A 13,781-nucleotide genomic window follows, 5' to 3' on the forward strand; every position below is an offset into this window, starting at 1 on the left:
AAAAAGCAGAGGATGTGCAGTTGGGAGAAAGCAAACCCCCAAGAACTACCTGCATGCAGTTTGTTTTATTCTACAGCAGGCTATTAAGTCCCAAACCCATGTACTTTTTACAGTTTAGCTCCCCAGTAAAACACCACCCACCCAAAAGCTCCAGGCGATGCACAAACGGCTGCTTGGGATTTGCAGGGGAGAGAACACAATCTATTTCTGACACTACCCCTCGGTGGTAGCTTGGGAACTATAGGATAAACTGCAAAGCGTTCTGAAGACCTACATTCGGTGATGAAGGCCATATGCTTTTGAGGCAGGGGGTGGATCGTCAGGGAGAGCACTTTGTGGAAATACTCTGCCCTCCTCGTCCCTGCCAACCCAGGCAGCTTGCAGAACTGAAATGCACGCTCAGACCCTGACATCTCACAAAGAGAACTACAATAGTCCCCAAATATCCTCAGCCTAGCCTAAAATCAAACCTGCTCCTTTCTTTAAAGCAGTACTTCCACGAAGATAATGGCACTGGATAGACAAGGTTATTATGGGTAGAAATCTGTATTTTCAGTAATTTGCCTCTGGTCCCAAGGTTCAGAGCACCAGCTCCATGTCCTCCCTTGCCCATCAGGCTGACACCGAGCCCTGTGGCACAAGGAGCCCCCGATGCTGGCTGGCAGCAGCGAGCCCTGGCTGCGTGTGCCTTCCTGCCTGGCTGAGCCTGCGGGGCTGGGAGAAAGGCTTCATTCATTCGAGACTCAGACCACAGAAACGCTGCTGATGTTCACCTTGCAAAGCCAAAAGGCTTCTCTCAAAGATGACGGGTACGCAGCTGATTTTTGTGATTTGGCCCCTGTACCCACAACAATGTTAACGGCTGCAAGGGGATGTCAGGCATGGGGAAAATAAGGACTTTAAAACCAAAGGTCAGCTCGGTTACTAGCAGTTCAGAAGCAGAAAACAAGATGCGTTAAACTTTCTAGTCATTCAATCTTTATTTTATACATTTGAATCACAGCAGGGAAGCCAAGTTGCACAGACCATCCTGATTTGTATCTGTCTTGCTTCTCTTCAAATACTGGTTGCTGTTCTTTTAATAAAGCTTAAAAAAAATACTGAAAAAAGTTACTTACACATCCGAACATGAACTGAAGAACAGGATAGTTACTGGTCACCAAAAACCCTGAAAGAGGACCTTGCTGTACAGGAGAGTCTTTGAGCTCTTTTGGAGATCATTTACTAAATGAATTCAGAGCTACGTTGTACAAGGTGCCCTAAAGCTGCTTAATGATACAAGAGGATCTGGAATTAATTATTAATAGGTACTGAAGGGAAAGGGAGGCCATTTAGACCCATCCTCTGTTTTGATGGAGCAGGTACCAGCCCAACACGCCAGTATCCTAGCTACAAGAGGAAGTGCTTCGGACAACGTGGAGGTCAGGCTCTACTTTATTACACAGAAAGCAGAACACCAAGCGAAATCCCACAGGAAAATATTTATTAAGAATTGTCCTTTCTACAGGATTGCTGCAGTCAAAACATAAATGGGTTCTTCAACCAGTCAACCTACAAGGAGTGACTCTTTTCCTCGGCCACTTTCTTCTTGTACTATCACTTCCAACAAGTGTAGCATCTCAGTATTTTTCTTAAATCCTGTTCCAGCCACTTGCAAGTACATATCATGCAGAGTTCTTACAGGATCATTGCTATTTCCAAGCAAACTACACGGGGGAAAAAAAAATGCACAGCTTTCTATATTACTAAGTGATTAATACGCCTAACAGCATCATACCCAGCAGCTACAAGAGAAGCCAGATTAAACTGATTTAGCAATCAACCCCAGGGAACATGGGAACATTGGTCAAGTGCCTCTGGGGAGCACCGCCTCGTCTTTCGTGAAACATTCGGGTTACTGAAGTTACACACAAGGTCACAGGTTTTCGGCAGCAGAAGTCCAGTTACGTTTCACAAATCACTGTGCCTTCCACCTACTGGAGACCACGTCTCCATGCTTTTTACAGAAGTGAAGAATGGGGAAACAACTTATGATTGAGATGGAGGTCACAATGCAGAATCAATAAAACATTTGCTTTAAAGTAACAGTAGTCTGTTAGCTATTGTTACAGGTCAAACTGAAGGAGACAAACGAGGCAGTCTGAAGGAGCAAGCGTTTCCTTCAATACCTGCGCTTTTACCTGATTTTGTAAGAGCTAAGCAACTTCAGTTCTCATAGAGCTCAACAGAACCTACAAATACCCAGTATTTGCTTCTAATGCAGCCAGGCAATTTTCAAATAGACACACACTTTGTCCATTTGATCGCCACTGTTCAGCCTGCATTTCTCCTCTTTAAGAGGAGAGTACCGTAAGGAAAAAGAAGAGTTAACACATTAAAAGCCTTCCACTGGACTTTCACCAAGTGTGCACACTGGAGTGGTTAGGACGTGCCCTTTCGTGGCCAGCAGGAACACTACAGCGCTTGACATTTGGTGGATGCACACTCACACTACAGAGTCCACCTAGTTTAGAAAATACATCTCCTACCTTACTAGCTCGAAGACAAAATACTGCAATGCAGCAAATTTTTACAACATGCTCCCAGGGTATGCCAGCATGGAAATCCAGGGACAGGGCAGTCAGATGGAGAGAGACGGCGAACAATGCACTGCGCAGATCACAACATGCTGAGTTAGATGACAACATTAAAGAGCATCTTAATAGGACAGCATGTGGCTTCTTCAGCTAGAACTGCTACGTTTTGAGGAAGCAGCAGCAACGTTCCAGATGACCCCATTATGTCTTCCTATCTTTTAATGTGTCTCTTGATGAACCATCAAGGAAAATATTTTCAAGTCTGAAGAATGCAAGAGTCTGGCAGCTGCACTGCAAGGTCTCCTATGGAAGACAGCTTGCTGAACAGTTACAGCAGTAAGGAGGAGTCCATCAGTGGCGTTTGTATGCCATCATCAATAGGGATTTATTGGGGCATAAGCTGCATTACAATTGGAGAATGAGCCGATCTTTTTTCTCTGCAGAGGGTGCCGAGCACTCCACAGCAGCAACATATGTGAATGCATTCATAGCCATTTACTCAGCACTGCGCCAGACCTCCCTTCCCAGGGCTCCTCTCAGCTATACTGCCGTATACCCAGTGATTGTTTTGGCTGCTCGCTTCTGTAGGAGGCAGACAAGGAAGTAAGGCCGCATCCCAGAATGATCTGCACAGCCACAAGCAGCTCTTCCACTTTCCCTCCCTGTGAAAGAAAGGGAAAGTCTGTCTTCCTACCAGACTGACAGCAGTCAGCCCATGAGAGGCAACCACTGCGATTATCCCGCCTGGCGAGCTGCTGCTTTTCACTAGCAGTAGTCATGCACTTGTCACTTGTGCAGATGTGGGTTTGCCTTGGGAGGAAGGGGGAAGGCGCAGTCCTCCCGTTGATGCTCTGTGGCACAGCACACACCGCGCTGTGCACAAAGCTCAGCTGCTGCCACTCTCCCCATCCTTCAACATCCCAGCCGCTGTCCAATCCAACGTGCAACCTCACAAGGCAAATTTTCCAACCTGCTCTGAGGACTTCTGCGCTATAAAGTGGAAATTCACTTTGCACATGGCTGCAGTAGGAAAATATACCTTTTTCTTTTTTACTTGTATATCCACATATCATTTATTTTTTAATGCATCTGACAAGTCACTGTTGTACTGCTGGCTAGCGCCCTGCATTAAGTGCCAGCTGAAGTTGGTTGTGCAGCTGGTTGCTGAAGCTCAGAAAGTGAACTCCAGAAACAGCTCTTCTGAGAACACTTGCAGAGTCCTACCGTAGCTTTTCATGCCAAGACAAAGTCACCCATTTCTTGGCCTCTGACTAGGAAGGCAGGGTCTTGGCAGACACAACTACACTTTATGCAACGTTAGCAGAAAAGTGCACATAAAGAAACCTGAGACTAAGGTAAAAGCATTTGTCCTATCAGCGGCTTCACTGATGCTGAGGTATGGAACCGACAGCTGTTTGGAACCAGCTCGGCTCACGCTGGGACCCCAACACAGCCACCGGTGTTTTGGAGCGAATCGCACCCATCAGAATTCCCCATTCCATCCACAAAAGGCATTAAGAGGTTCTAAGACAGCATTGTGCCTGGATTAACAATGTGTTATTGCACTTCTGTTCCTGACAGCAAATCCTCACATACCTCAGTGCTGACAGACTTCAGGTCTCCTGGACTACTCCGGGCAAAATTTACAGCCTGTTTGAGTAGCCCTTTGGGAGCAAATAGTGACACTTCCCCAGGGACAGAATAACCATGCAGAGAAGGAGAGGATCGCTTTTTCAGCTATTGTATTTAACTGTGTGATGTGCTGGGGCTGCCTACGTTTGTTTACAGTTTTAATTTCTCACACCTCAGCTACTTAATATGCAAAAGAATTTCTCCTACTGAAGGTCTAAAAGGGTGTTACATGATGTATGAGCCTTTCTAGCGGCGTAGCCTCTGTTTTCACTAAAACTTTATCTTCCCAAGACCGCGACAGCAAAAGTCAAACCAGCTCTGCTGCAATTATTGTGCAGTTACAGCTGAGGAGAAAAATATAGAAGAGGACTCTGCACCAAGATAAGAGGGTTATTCTTTTGCTTTATCTGAAGAAAAACCAGTTCCAGGTATCAAAGCAGGTAGATTCATTTCTACCACTTCGATGATGAATAGAATCAATACCAGGGAAAAGAAGCTGCAACTGGAGAAAACAACGCTGCTCTTCAAACAGCAAGTCTTGGTACAGAGTGCTCACTTGTTAAGAGCTCTACAATCCACGTTCAGGACTGAGAAAGTGGTTCAATGTTTCAAACAAAAAACAACCCTGCAATACAAAAAAACTCACCCGCTTCTAAACTTGAAGAATGAAAAAAAACTTGCTGTAGTCCTTTAATCAGTTGTGCCCCAGAGATGCAGTCCCCTCACTCAAAAAAAAAAAATCTCCTAAAAGTGTTTGTAATACATCTTGGCACATCTGAAGCTCTGTGATGATGCCTGTCCCTGTCCCTGTATGTCTAATACCTCCACATGAAGATTAAGGCTTCATTAGGTCAGTGAGTTATACTTGATTTATTTGTCTTAAAGCTTATTCCCGTTACATCCGTGAACCACTTCTGTCCTCCCACAAATTAACAATCCATCGCTATGCCCTACTAATACAGCTACAGGCACTGACTCACCTTTCTAGCGATACCCAGAGCACTAGAGATAACACACTGCATTTGTAACATGTCTCTAAGTTTAGACTCCACTGCAGATTTGCAGCTGATAGATAAGACTTCTGTACTCCCAGGCATTGAACGTTCTGGCCATAACCCTCTCCTTTCCTGAGGAAAAACACATTTATGACTGGGAGTTGCACTTGCCTGGTTTTCACAGCAATACCGTTTTGACCAGTTCAGCTCACCTTAAATAGTTCTATCACTACATAGCCAGAGAGGTACAAATCGCCATCCAGAGGGGCAAAGCAATTCAGGATAATGGTGAGCCAGAGATTCATGCTGCAGTACATTTGCTGGACAGATTTCTACTGGAGATCCTGGTACTGCTTACACGGTGCCAGGAAGGAGTGTCTTCTGAAATACCTTGAAAATATTTCAGAATGCAGATCAAAGTACTTTTGGTCACAGCTTAAAATTCGTTTAAGACTGCATGGCAGACCCCTAAGAAGTAAGCATCAGTCCTACACCTCTTATGTACTTGTCAGGTGGGCACGAATCAAGAGCAACCCAATTGACAGGGGAGAATTTACATTAATGCTTGTTGTGCTACAGACTGGTGTTTTTAAAGAAATCAGTTGCTTGCTTCCTATACACCAATACATTTGAAAACCTGATGTGTTCAAGTGGAAACCTGCAGGAATAAGAGAAAACACTTCTCAGTGTTCCCACCAATGCGAGCACTGGTGGAATTCATCTGATTCAATACCCCATTTAGTTTGTCAAGTAACTGCAGTTATTTCTACTCATTTGTTTTGCTATATTTTGTCCAAGCCAAAAGAAGAGTTAAAAAAAAATACTTACACCTCTTTTCTTCTTTTCCCCACCTTCTGTGATACTTTGCATTTCCCAGCATACGTTACATAGCGTGTGTATATATATATATATGCACATTATATAAAATATATACTTTACATACACACTAAAGGTCTCTCTTCACGTTAAAATTACACATTCTGAAGAACGCAACCGCAAACAATTCAGAATACCTAACTGATCCAGAAAGGGGAAAAAAGAATAAGCCACCCAAAATCCCTAGGAAAGCTTCACACTCCTTGCAGGTACCAAGAGATCCCATTTTCTTACGATCAGAGGAATAGTTAGATTTCTGCACTGCTTTGCTCCCCCTAGACACACCCCACTCTGCAGTTTCAGTGTTGGGAAGTGCTAGTTGCTCCCTTTCCACTGAGTAATATTAATAAATTAAAAAAGTTTCTGCAAAAGTGCTGCCTTAGTCCAGTCCATCACGCCATGTTTTCCCACTCGCCCCGCGGCTCTGCTGAACCATTCACCACTTTCTTGACCTTCTTCATGCCCTCCATTACTCCAGAAGTCGTCACCCTGGAAAAGAAGGAAACAACATCAGAATTTGAACTGTAACACCCATTTTGCCAACAGCCCATGCTTCTCCTGCACTTATCAAACAACATTTCTCCCAAGTGACTCTTTACCCAGACCTACCAGTCTTGATGTCCTGCCTTTCCTATTGATACCATTTTGCCGACCAGGCATCATCCTGGACACACCACTGACGGGTGTTGGGAGCAATGCTGCTGTCCTTGAGAGTCTCAAGACTCTCCTCATCTGCCATTAAACTAGAACAGACATACGTAGGCTGGCTCGCAGTTTCCTGTTCAGACCAGGTGTCACAGCATTGAGAGAGGGCCAATCCTTTGTGCTTGGCAATGGGAAACACAGAAGTCCCAACAGCCTTGGTGTGCCAGGATCTGCTATAACTGTCTAGACAGGAAGAACTACCACCGAGGCCAGCTGACTTAGTTGCAGTTTTATCATAAAGATTGTTTATCCACTTATGCTTTACAGGGTTCAGATCAAAATAAACTACAGCATGCTTTAGAAAAAAAGGCTCATGCTTACGGATCCGTATGCCAACAGTAACCATGCCACAGTCCCATCTACACTGCTTTTACCTCCTGAAGGAGCCACCCTCAACAAACCCAACAGACCAAAGAAAACCAAAGTAGCAGACTGCAGAGGATCAGAGCAAGAACAGAATGTAACATCAGAAACAAACGTTTAAGACATTTGTATCAGTACAAATGAGTGCAGCTCCTTAGTTAAAGCTTCTTCTCATGGTGGAGGAGATAAAATCACAATGACTGGTAACAGACAAGGTCTAAACTGCACTCAGCTGAAACCACATCATTTAGTTTCCTTCTCTAATGTAGGGAAAGCTGTATCAAAACAGCATCAGAGACAGTGCAAGGGAATAAGCATTACAATATTTGCTCATACTCGAAAGAAGTATGGGGTTGTTTAGTAAATAACCAGCTGGTATCACATTAAGTTTGAGCAGCTTGCTTTGAAACTTTTTGCTCTATAGCTGAGCACCCTTAATTAGGTGCATGGGACTTGCTCCTGCATTTGCAATGCTTTTAACGTGTACCATGTCTTATACAAATGCACACGCTGTGGACGCTGCCCCAGGTGAACATTATTAGCTTAATGCACTCCAACTCCTGTTAATAGCAAAATTACTCAATGAGCAGCAACAAAACAGAAGAGAGGTCATCCCATTTATACCAATCCAAGTCTGGATTTGTCGTGGCAATCTGACCATTGAACTGCAAAGCCTCATAATGCTGTTCAAACACTAGGCAGACCGATCTGTTTATCCAGCTACAACAGCACCACTACTCTCACAACCACCTTGGCTTTCCAGCAAGCTCCTCAGTCCTGTACCCTTCTCCCTCGCCACACAACACAGGCTAATCACATGCACCAGACATTTGCTCTGTTCTTTTGCACAGTATGATTCTCATTCCACACAGGTATTTTTTTCCTACAAGTGTGCTGCAAAGGTTATTTTGGATGCTGGAAGTAAGAGTAGCAACAGTTCAATGCATTCACAAGGGATGCCTGGAAGCATACATAAAACTGTCCTGTTCGATGTCGCTGCTGTCAGTCTGTGTGTGCTTTCACCTGCTGTTTACCATGTAAGAATATTTGATCAGACTAGCTAACAGCATTTTCACAGTATCACCCAAGAGAACTAATCTTCAGATACACTCTTCTGACACCGCCCTTAGTCCCACACTAGATATCAGCTTCTGTTCGTGTACTCTCTAAGAATAATTTACCCAAACAAAAACTTGTACATTTTGTCATTCTAGTGGTGGCAAAATTGGGAACATCAGTGGTTAAGATGCTTTCAAATGGGTCTAGATAAGTTTGTGTTCAAGGAAATAAAAAGGGCCAGAAGAGCACAGATCAAATACCAACTTTATTCCCTATTGAAATAAAAACCAGGGAGATTAAGCAAGCAGGTTGCTTAAGCAAGAAAGACAGAATTAGTAAATGTTCACCTGGAAGAGATCACATCAAGCTTTTCAGCACAGAGAGCATACAGATCTCAAGTTCTCCCTGTTGACAGTGGTTTTCCCACAGCCACACAGGAAAAAACTGGGGAAACATGAGCTAGACAGATCTATCAGTGTAGATGCATAACTAATTGGAAAAGCATGCATTGAGATGTACTTAATGGTTTCCTGTCAAAAATGAAAGAACATTGAGTGTGGTTCCAGAGAGATCTGTCCTGGGTTCACTTCTACTCAATATCTTCAGTAATTGCCTGGGTAATGGAATAGAGAACTTGCTTATTAAATCTGCAGAAGACACTAAGAGCTACATATTTGAGAACAGGACTAGAATGCAGAAAGGTTCTGGCAAATTGAAGTAATGGTCTGAAAATTATGGGACAATGTAGAAAAACAACTATAAAGTTTACTCTTCAGAAATAACTGACTTCATAACTACAGAGTAAGGAGCTGAGCATCAATTCTTCAGGGATGAGTTTAACATTATAATGAACTATAAACCAAAAAAAAAAAAAGATACTACCATAGCGATCCAACAGCAGTCCTACTAGGATATATAAATAGGTGCTTTGCACATGCTTGACACCAAAGTAGCGCTAACACTTGACTCACATCTAGTAAGATCCCACCGGGCAAAGACTCTAGATTTTAGCACTGTACTTGAATGCAATTACAACCCATTATACATCACGAAGATAACAAAAACGATCAGAGGTTACAGCTCAACGGGAAAGATCCACTTCCTACATTCATTGGGGGATAGGACAAACAGATACATACTGAATTTGCAGCCAGGTAAAGTCCTGCTATTTGTTTCCTGCACCCCCGTGCAATGATAGCACAGAACTGCGAGAGATTTGGGGAGGTGGGTAGGGTAAATTCCTCAGTGAAAATTAAAGACTGCCTGTCTGATTAGTGCTATTCTTGTCTCGGGACAAGCGATCAGCATAACCCTTAAGGCCTCATTTCTTCAGACTGTTCACGCACAATGGGAAGTTCTCTTCCCTCTCAACATTAGTTCAGACAACATGGTTTAATGCCCAGTAAAATAAGGGCAGCAGCACCAAGATCAAGAACACTGCAATTCTCAGACTAATGCCCTGGGCAGTCTCTGAACTTGAGCTCTGACCTCCAACACTGCAAGTAAACATTCCCCAGCTGAACAGTTTGCTGAACTGCATTTCTAGCCCACAGATCAGTTGTAGCTGAAATGCAACAAATCCTTCTCACTAAACCATCTCTCCAGAGAGGACTCTGTCACAGAGAAAGAAAATCACTTCCAATGAAGAGCCTCATGAATCAGCCTGCCATGAAGCACAACCTGAGAGAGAGAGAGCAGAGAAAAGCAGCCAGCCAGGACGCTCAGCGCAGAATAGGCTGCCTCATGACACAGCAAGAAACTCCAGATCCCGAGGTATAAGCAAAGGTAGGTCAGCATTAGCACAGCAGTTCACTATGTTGAGGTTGTTTGTGGTGTTAAGTAAACACAAAGTCAGCCTCCAAACACTCAGTAAAACGGATTTACTGAGTTAAGAACAAAACGGTTAATGTTTTTTCCTGCAATTCTTCCTCCCGCATAAGTATCTTAACCCCACATGCGTTTATGAGCACGATTTCAACCCAGATCTGTAGAAGAGCTCTTCTAAAGCAATGCCTACTGAGCTAATGAAATAACTTACTGCAAGAGTAAAAAACCGAAACTGCTTCCTCTGCCCTTCCTCACCCCACCTCATCTACTGCACCGTTTACATTCGTGTTCGTGCCCCAGAAATGGCATGAGGACTGGAAGCCTGACAGCTCTTTCTGCCAAGTGTGGCTGCACCTTTTCAAAGAGAGTACTTTAATCTAACAAACTGTCAGCAACAGGCCCACATACTGACAGAACAGGCTAAAGAAGCTGCCCGGCACAGAATGCACAGGGAGCCACTTTGTTGAAGATGAATGGCTATTGACCCTACTTGAAAAAGAACAGGCTGGTCCTTAGTTCAGGTTTAGTCATCCTCTCCTCTCCACCAGGGCAACTTCTATTGAGTCTGGTATAATTGAAATGAGTCTTAAAACATTTGTGGATGCTTTCTCTCAAGACAGGGGTGTGTTAGCTGAAAAAAAAAGTAGCTTTACAAGCTTATTACAAGTCACCTTCACTGTTCGTGATTCATAGAAAATTTTTTAAGAATTACAACAGTCTACAGAGGGAGGACTTGTGCCTCACGTTGCTTCTGTCACAGACACCTAGATTTCGGATTTTTCTTTAAGCTCTGCAGATTGCCACGCTGTCCTTAGCAATATTTACATTTACTGCCACGCAGAGCTTTGTATAGTTTGCACTGCAAGAAAACAAGCATAAACTAGAGAGCTGCACTTCAAGCATCCTACTTTTCTTGCTGGAAGACAAGCAAGCCTGGAAAATAGACTTGCTGATCATACAGCTCTCCCCTCTATTGGCTCATGGAAATGTTGAGCCTAAAGAAACTGAATGCTTTTGCAGCAAGCTTTTTTTCCCCTTTTAAAAAAAGATAAATAAAAACCCTTTTAGAAAGGAAAACCACCTTAAAGCCTGGAAATAAGACATGGAAGAACACCATGAATTTTGCAGCCTTTCAACTCTTCTGCCACAGCATCTGAAGACAAGTGGATATTTATCACATGAAAGACAAAACACTCATACAATGGTTAGTCAGGATGCTGTCAGACACTTAGTCACTTGCTTGAATAAACCTTGATATTTTTCCCTGTAGAAACAACATTTAATATTTATAAAAACAAAAACAGGACTAACAAGATCAAGTCAAAAAGAAACTTTATACACATGCATTGCAGTGCTTCACCTATCACAGAACGTGTAGACATCATGCTTCTGAAATGTGTAAGCTTAACCTCCCTGATGCAGCTAGGGAACGGAAAACAAGACACTCAGAAATTATCCTCTGCCAAGTGCCCACATGGAATAAAACTCATAGTGAATCAGATGAGAAAAAACCCAGCAAGGCTAAGGGGAACACCCACAAGGCACAACAATGGAAACTCCCAAGGCAAAGACCAAAATGCCTTACTAGGAAGAGGCTCACAAAGAATTCTGATCCTCGAGTTTCTAGCAATGTCTGTATCACTGCTGCAAGATGTAAATCACTTGATTAGTTCATTAAACTTTAAGCTTTTTCCTGGCAGAGCCTCTAAAACTGAGCAGCTTCTCCAGTCCAGTGAAATCACTACATGTGAGAAATGCTTTATTATTAGGCCTAACAAAAACACAAACAAGTAAAAATTCATTAAGCACACAATGCAAAGTTAATTTCAATCTAGCAGGCAATCTTGCAGGAGCTCATTTCTGAACAACCACAAATCCTGCCACATCTTCCAGTTTAGATATTGCCTTCCTAATGAGGATGTTTGCTTACCAGCACCCAGACTGAGAACAGCTTCTTGTATAAACCCTTTAAACACATTTAAGTGATAAGTAATGTTATGGTCACTTGGATTCATCTTTCAACAAAGACGTTTTTATGAACCCAAAGCAAAAATAACTATGCATTTGGCAAGAACATCTCTGTTACTGGAGACATTTCTGAGAATTAAAGTCCTTGGCATGACATTTCAGGCTGGATTCCACCTCATGCATCTATCCTTGTAGCAATTCCCTAGTAAGCTCCATTTCTTCCTGAGCTAACTACGAGGGCAGCAAACATACTCTAACTTTTTTGCTCCTGCAATAAAAATTGGAGGAGCGTTGATTTATTTCACACAAGAACAGGTAAAGGAGATTTGCCAAACAGGAAAGAAACTCTCAGAAATAGAATTCTGTGCCTGTACATGAATTGCAGCTATGCATGAAACGCATAACTAGTAATAGATTAGGGTAGCTCTGCTCCTACAAGGCCACAGAGTGTAGCAATTATAACCATGTTCAACACTTCCAGCACGCTGCACATCTTAGAGCAGTTTCTATCATAGAAAACGAGTGTCATTTCTGAAACTAAGTCCTCAGAAAATCACTGCAAAAGAAATGGCAGGGATTAGGCTGACTCCCACTTTATAGTTGCTCCAGACTAATTCAGGTCCTACTGCATTTGTGGTGCCTCGTGGTTTAGCAGCAAAGAAGTGAACTGTGAAAAGTACTGTTAAAACCCCCATCTCCTCAGCTCAGCGTTACTTAAATTTTTGCAGAGCTACAGACTGACCTCCATGGTAGAAGGGACCTTACATCACGCTCATTTACAGTCAGTAGACTGGTAGTTTATTTTTATGATTTGTATGGTGATTGCTTTTTTAACTAAGAAGATTTATTTTCAGACACACTGAAAATACAACGTTAATGACAATCTATAAGGTATGTTGATGTTCGGCAACATAGTTTGTGTTTAATCTGTTTAGCCTGGCACTTCTCTGGGCATCTTTCTGCCCCACGAAATGCTTTACCAGCTTATTCTACTCTACTGCAATAGGCAGCTCAGAGATTCCTAGGCATATCACAAGCCTCTTTGGTAGTTTAACATACACCAAATAGACACCTCATCTTTAAATATGCAAGCAGAACCTAATCCTTTTCTCCAATAAAGACTTAGAGATTAAAACAAACTGTTTATAAACGTTAGTTTTCTCAGGTCGAGTTAAGAGGTAAAAGAGGGAGGTTCTTACACAGCTTCCATCTCCAAATCATCCTCATCATCTTGAGAAAGCTGTAGATATGGGTTGTCTGATGCTGGACGGAACTTGTACCCAGTGAGGACAAAGAACACAAGTGTGGCCATTTCATCCAGCAGCTGTAAGTAAAAACACAAGATTAAGTTCAGTCCTGTAATCCTTGACGGTCATGAAACACTTCTCATTCATAAGGTTCAAGATTTTATGGCCAAGAAGCCTGTGCCATAGCAGAAACAAAAAAGCAATTCCTGTCCTGTTATCATTAATCCCAGGCAAAAGGCTGTCAAGCTCTTTGTTCTTCCAGCTTTCCCTGTCACTCTAAATACAGTTACGACTCTAGCCATCACTCCAGTGATTTTAAATAGCTACAGCAAGACTTGGCTTTTAAATTGGAAAAAATACATATCCCGAAGTTGTCTGGTATTTTCAACAGTTAATATATTCCAAAGACTCCCTGCACGGTTACTTGGATTATATGTTAAGAAACCAAGTATTTAAAAGTCACTAGGCAAATAAAGCCTGTAAGTGGAAAAGCAAAAGCCTATTTCACTGGCTCCCTGGGGCCTCAATTACAC

At 42.8% G+C, this 13,781-nt stretch overlaps 1 protein-coding gene across 3 annotated transcripts in view; it reads right to left on the reverse strand.

The window, feature by feature from the left end:
- Window positions 1–961: 961 nt before the first annotated feature.
- The window catches only part of GPR107 (G protein-coupled receptor 107), a gene marked incomplete at its 3' end in the record, with an annotated part of 38,228 nt that continues 25,408 nt past the window's right edge, over window positions 962–13,781 (reverse strand). For 2 of the 3 annotated variants that reach the window (XM_080562334.1, XM_080562335.1), the window contains 2 exons: window positions 13,201–13,325; window positions 962–6,568 (listed from right to left, as the gene is read on the reverse strand). In XM_080562334.1, the coding sequence (XP_080418460.1) occupies window positions 6,472–6,568; window positions 13,201–13,325 (222 nt within the window). Of the gene's footprint in view, window positions 6,569–13,196; window positions 13,326–13,781 lie in introns of those variants that run through there. The other variant, XM_080562336.1, reaches the window with a different exon arrangement.

This window comes from Anser brachyrhynchus (genome assembly GCF_964034855.1).
Source record: "Anser brachyrhynchus genome assembly, chromosome: 19".
NCBI classification, from domain to species: Eukaryota; Metazoa; Chordata; class Aves; order Anseriformes; family Anatidae; genus Anser; species Anser brachyrhynchus.